At 49.1% G+C, this 6,000-nt stretch overlaps 2 protein-coding genes across 2 annotated transcripts; both read left to right on the forward strand.

The window, feature by feature from the left end:
• The first annotated feature begins 88 nt into the window (after nucleotides 1-88).
• On the forward strand, nucleotides 89-769 carry LOC114505032 (ferritin heavy chain-like). Its single transcript, XM_036016321.1, has one exon. The coding sequence runs from the start codon at nucleotides 145-147 to the stop codon at nucleotides 688-690; it is 546 nt and encodes a 181-aa protein (XP_035872214.1). The 5' UTR covers nucleotides 89-144; the 3' UTR covers nucleotides 691-769.
• Nucleotides 770-5,144: 4,375 nt separating this feature from the next.
• LOC114505649 (ferritin heavy chain-like) lies at nucleotides 5,145-5,693 on the forward strand. The gene has a single exon (XM_036016887.1). It carries the CDS (start codon nucleotides 5,145-5,147, stop codon nucleotides 5,691-5,693), a length of 549 nt encoding a protein of 182 aa, XP_035872780.1.
• Nucleotides 5,694-6,000: the final 307 nt, after the last annotated feature.

Genomic DNA, 6,000 nt, shown 5'->3' on the forward strand with positions numbered 1-6,000 from the left:
GAGCACGCCTGTGTTTCGCGCCTCTGCAGGACACTCCCAGTTCCTGGAGTCTCCACCCTCGTTCCTGCCTCAGCCTACGCGGCAGTCTCGGCTACAGCCCCGCCTTAGTCTCGCTGCACTGCGCCTGCACCTGAAGACGCAGAGATGCTGTCCGGGCCCTCGTTTGTGCGTCAGAACTACCACCCTGAGTGTGAGGCCGCCGTCAACAACCACATCAACATACACTTCCACGCCTCCTACGTGTACTCGTCCATGGCCTTCTACTTCGACCGTGAAGACGTGGCCCTGAAGCACTTCAGCCAGTTCTTCCTGCAGAGGTCAAACAAGGAGAAGGAGCATGCAGAGAGGCTGATGAGGCTGCAGAACCAGCGCGGGGGCCGAATCCGCCTGCAGGACATCAGCAGTCCTCCCTGGGACGAATGGGAGAATGGCCTGAGGGCCATGCAATGCGCCTTGCACCTGGCGAAGAAAGTGAACCAGAGCCTGCTGAGTCTGCACCAGCTGGCCACCGAGAAGGAGGACGGCCACTTGTGCAATTTCCTGGAGAGCCACTACCTGCCCCAACAGGTGATGTTCATCAAAGAGTTGGGGGACCATGTCATCAAGCTGCGCAAGATGGGAGCTCAGGTATCCGGCCTGGCAGAGTACCTCTTTGACAAGCTCACCCTGGGCGACAGCAAGAAGAACTGAGCCTGGACTGCCTTCCCCATAGCCATGGGGTGACTTCCCCTGGTCACGGTGCTGAGCATGCCTATTGCCGTATTGCCCTTCAAAACGTGCACTTAAGTTTTTTATATTCCTGTTTTGCCATTTCTTCCAATAAAGGTATTGGTTCCTAAATAAATAAAGGTGTTTCATTGATTCCTTTTGTTTGAAACCCAAAATTTCTAGGTAATGAAACAGGTGTGTAGGAATCTTTTTCCAAACACACCCCATCACTTGTAGATCAGGATCCCCTTGGATGGGAGGGCATATTTCCTGGGACCATCGATAGAGGTAGCAAGTATGGTTTGGGACCCTGGTTGTAGGGAACAGGTGTTCTGTGGGACAAAGGATGAAGGGAGGGTTTTTCCCTGGGACCATGGATGAGGAGAGGAGTTATTCCCAGGAACCTGGATGGAAGGAGTGGGTATTCACTGATCCCTGGAGGAAGGTGGGGCTATTCTGTGGGACACTAGATAGAGAGACGGGGTATCCTGGGACCCTGGATTGAAGGAGAGAGTATTTCCTAGGCCCTGAATGGAGGGAGGAGGTGTTTTGTGGAGTCTGGAGGGAGGGAGGGGCTATTCCTTGGGCCCTGGATGGAGGGAGGGGCTATTCCCTGGATGCTGGGTGGAATGAGGTGGTATTCCCTGAACACTCGAGGAGGAGGTTGGGGCTTGTCTGTTGGACATTAGATACTGGAGGCGGGTTCCATGGGTGCCATGATGGAGAGAGGGAATATTACGTGGACCCTGCTTGGAGGGAGGAAGTGTTCCCTGGGCCCTGAATGGAAGGAAAAATTATTTCCTGGTCCCTGGGTGGAGGGGGGAGCATTCTGTGGAACCCAGGTTGGAGGGAGGGGTTAATCCCTGGGTCCAGCATGGAGGCAGGGTATTTTCCCTGGGACATGAATGGAAAGAGGACCAATTCCTTGGATACTTGATAGGGGGAGAGAGTATAGCCAGGACCCTGGGTGGAGGGCCTGGGTATTCATTGAAGCCTGGAGGAATATGGAGCTATATTGTGGGACCCTGGATGGAGGGAGGGCATATTATATGGAACCTGCATGGAGGGAGGTTGTAGTTCCTGGGCCCTGAATGTATGGAGGGGTATTCCCTGGTCTTGGGATGGAGGGTGGGGGTATTCACTGGATCCTACATGGAAGGCAGGGGTATTTTCTCATCCCGAATGGAGGGAGTATGTACTCCCAGGACCCTGAATGGACAGAGCAGGTATGCCCTGGACCCTGGATGGAGTGAGAGGGTTTTCCTTGGGACCCTGGAATATGCAGAGGTTATCTGCTCCTCAGAAACCATGTGGTATATGGCAGGGAGTGGTCAGGTGGATGGTCTGGGGCCCTGGTGCATGGAAACAGATGCACGTCCATGCTCCAAATACAAAGCCTGGCCTTAAAATTATTGCTGTGCTTGCCACTGGAGGAACAATAAATGGAGTGAGATTGGGGAAGAATTAGAAGGTTCTGACAATTTATTTGAAAGTTTTTACTTTACGATAGTACCCAACTGTTAATGTTTCTTAACAATAAACATGTAGCAAGATGACGACTGGAGAAGCGATCTTGGCAGAGTACTGATCCGAACCCCGGTCCACAGGTTCCCTGTGTTATGGCTGTGAGGGACACCTTCACACGGACTACAGATGTCCTGTGGAGAAAAACGGACGTCATAGCTGTTCCCTAATTGAGAGAGAGGGCCCAGACCCCTGCCTGGACAGGATTCTATTGCTTTTCGGGGTATGTTATATCCAGAATGGCCCTCATTTACTATGCACAGGTTTCCTGTAGCTGATTGCTTTTTACAGATAGCAAAGGAAAGAATGTGGCTAACTACTTGAAAGAGAAGGATGTGACAGATCAAGTGGAAAAGTGGTTGAACTGGATACACTCCATACAGGGCAACTCTAGCATAGATTTTAGGAAGTGACTTTAAAGATGTAAAGTAAACTTTTGATGCCTCAATTCACAGTGAGCAAGCTTCAGCAAGAGCAAGACTCATAGCAGCCTAGGTACAATGTAGGCCTGATTCCCCACAGGAGAACCTATCCGTGGGCCTGTGTCCTGTGTCGACTCCCTCCTCACTGGATTTTCTGAGTCAGGGGCTGGGCTACATTCCCCACGCCACACAGATCTGTTCGCTGTAGAGGACCAGTTCCACAAGCTCTCACTGAGCAACTGCAATGATAGCCGAGCCTTAGGCTGCCTTTCTGAGGGACATGCGAGTGACTTCCCAAGATCCCCTTCCTGGTCGTGAATATTAGCCTTACAAAACATCCACATATACTTTTTTTGCTTGGGTTGTCCTCTTTCTTGCATTGGGACAATATGGTACCCAAACACAAAATTATCTCCATAGTAGGAAAAAGTAGAAAGTCAAGGCCGAAAGTCAAATTCCTGGCATTGAATATGAAGTAGCACACATTCCCCTGCACGTTATCAGTGACTCAGTGCTTTCAAGAATGTAGAGGGAGGGGGAGAGCTGAAGCTGGGAGGCCAGGTAAGAGATCTTGTAGCTGATCCAGGTGAAAGGCACTGGGGGTTGAACTCTGGTGGTGACTGAGAAAATGAAGAGAGGTGGGCAAATTCCACAGGGACTGGATGAGCTGATAAGTTCAGCTTATGGGCCACAGGTGAAGAGTGGGACGCCAGGAAAATAATCTAGGTTCTGGTGATTAGAATTGCATACCTGGGTTGATGGTAATACTATTTATTAATTTGAGGACTTTTGTCTATGGGTGAGACTGCCATATTATGTAAAATCTGAGATGCCAGTTGGACATCCAAGTTGAACCATCTTGTAGATAACTCTGAGGTCATTGTAGACCCACTGCTCCCGGTTTGTATCAGGGGGCTGGGTGTGTAGGCACCCTTGGCTTAGCAAGTATCAAGACTTCATACACACAGCAACAAAACATGTGTTCAGTGTAAATTATATTGTTTACCCACTCTAGGCACAAGGACGTGCTTATCAATTAGGAAAGGTGGGAACACTCCCCAGTTAAAGTTCCCAGACACCAGGCCGAAGGCCCAACCTCTAGAGGAGGCCTTTCTAAAGACAGTGGTGCCAGTCCTGCCATGCTGACTCATTCCTGCACAGTAGGTGTTAATTACCCACAGTGGGCACTGTTCACCCACCCACTAGTATGATGAGACAGATACAATAATATCTATGTTTCAGGTGTGTAAGCAGCAAAAGAAACTATCATGAACAAGTATATGCCACCAAATGAGACAATCTGGAAGAAATGAATAAATTCTGAGAAACATACAATCTTCTGAAGCTGAATCAAGAAGAAACTGGAAATTTGAACAGATGGCTTACAGTTAAGAAAATCAAAGCAGTCATTAGAGAAAACAAAAACAGAAAAACACCCAACAAATAAAAGCCCTGGACTGGATGGCTTCACAGGTGAATTTTATTCAACTGTGGTATCTGACATCTTTAATCTGCCCAAAGTAAACTCCTAAAACAGCAACTGAGCTTAAGACATTTCAGACCTCCAGAGAAGGGACACAGTAGGACACATCTACCGAGAAGAAAAAAGTATTAGTCTCCCAATGTCAGAAATATCGTATTTAATTTGGTCACGAGGAGTGTCCCTGTCCTACCTATAAGCCATGCCATGTATCCTCAAAGGAACACCCACTGAGTAGTTCAGCATACTCCAGGCTTCCATTGGAGCAGAAAACCTGTAATAAAATGCACATCACAACTCTAGATCAGATCCGTGCTCATTACCTTGGTTGATGAAATAAGTCCTTTATTCCTAACTATAAAGGAACACAGGTTTGCCAAATGTATGAGGAAGATAAAAGAAAAAAGAACAATGAATACACAGAACTATTTCTGGGCAGGGGGTACCCAGATATAACACAGGAAACAGAAGAGAATTTTACCAAAAATTCAAATTCATATTCTCACAACTTTAAGGGAAGAAAATGGATCTATACAATAAAAATGTCTCCTATAGAAGGAATTAGATGACAGATTAAGTCCTTGCAACATAGACATATTATTGCAAACTTGAAAACATTAAATGTCAAGATGTCAGAACAGATTCTCCCGGTCTCACCCAAGCTGAGATGGAACCTGGAATATGCTGCTGATTCACTTCCCACTGGGACCGCCCCCACTCCTGCACCACCCTTTGCCACTCCACCCCTGCCCCAGGGATCCTCCTCGTTCCTTCTCCGGAACACTCACGAGAATTGCTCACTTTTTCTGTCTTCAGGTCCCACCCTCCCTTTTCCGGTTCCATCTCAGAGCCAACCACCAGTCGCCTGCTGCAGACCACTGGAACACCACCCCTGTGCAGTGACGCTGACTCACTTGGGGATGCTCTGAGGCTACCCCACAACTCCAGCTCCAGCTTCCATGACTTCTTTTTCACTTTGGCACCCCCACCCCGCACCCGTGTTCCCAGATATGGCAACCACATTGGGACCCTGCCATGTGCATCAAAGCTGCCACCCCGAGTGTGAGTCTGCCATCAACAACCAGGTCAACTTGGAGCTGCACGCCTCCTACTTGTACGTGTCCATGGCCTGCTACTTAGACCATGGAGACGTGGCCTTGAAGCACTTCAGCCTGTTCTTCCTTCAGCAGTCCAAGAAGGAGAGGGAGCATGCAGAGTATCTGCTGGGGCTGCAGAACCGGAGTGCCAGCAACCCCCTCCTGTGGAACATGCCCAAGCCTGAGGAAGAGAACTGGGAGAATGGCCTGAGGGTCCTGGAGTGCGCCTTGCAGCTGGCTAAGAGAGTGCAGCAGAGCCTGCTGAGTCTGCACCAGGTGGCCAAAGAGAAGCACGGCCAGGCCTATCACTTCCTGGAGGGTGGCTACCTGCATGAGCAAGTGATGTTCATCCAAGAGTTGGGGGACCATGTCACCAACTTGGGCAAGCTGGGGGCCCCAGAAGTTAGCCTGGCAGAGTCCCTCTTTGACAAGCTCACTCTGGGCGACAGCAAGAACAACTGATCCTGAATTGCCTTCCCGAGAGCCACGGGGTTACTACCCCTGGTCACTGTGCCAAGCATGGCTATTGCCATAGTGCCCTTCAAAACGTTCACTTAAGTTTTTATGTTCCTGTTTTATCATTTCTTCCAACAAAGTTATTGGTTAGTAAATAAGTAAAGCTGCTTCATTAATTCATGTGTATAAAACCCTCATCTTCTAAGCTTATCTCCATGGACAGTAGGGAATATTCCATGGGACCGTGGATAGAACGGGGGATTATTTTGTGGGACCCGGGATGGAGGGAGGGGGTATTTCCTGAACACTAGTT

This window comes from Phyllostomus discolor, chromosome X, assembly GCF_004126475.2.
Source record: "Phyllostomus discolor isolate MPI-MPIP mPhyDis1 chromosome X, mPhyDis1.pri.v3, whole genome shotgun sequence".
NCBI lineage: Eukaryota > Metazoa > Chordata > Mammalia > Chiroptera > Phyllostomidae > Phyllostomus > Phyllostomus discolor.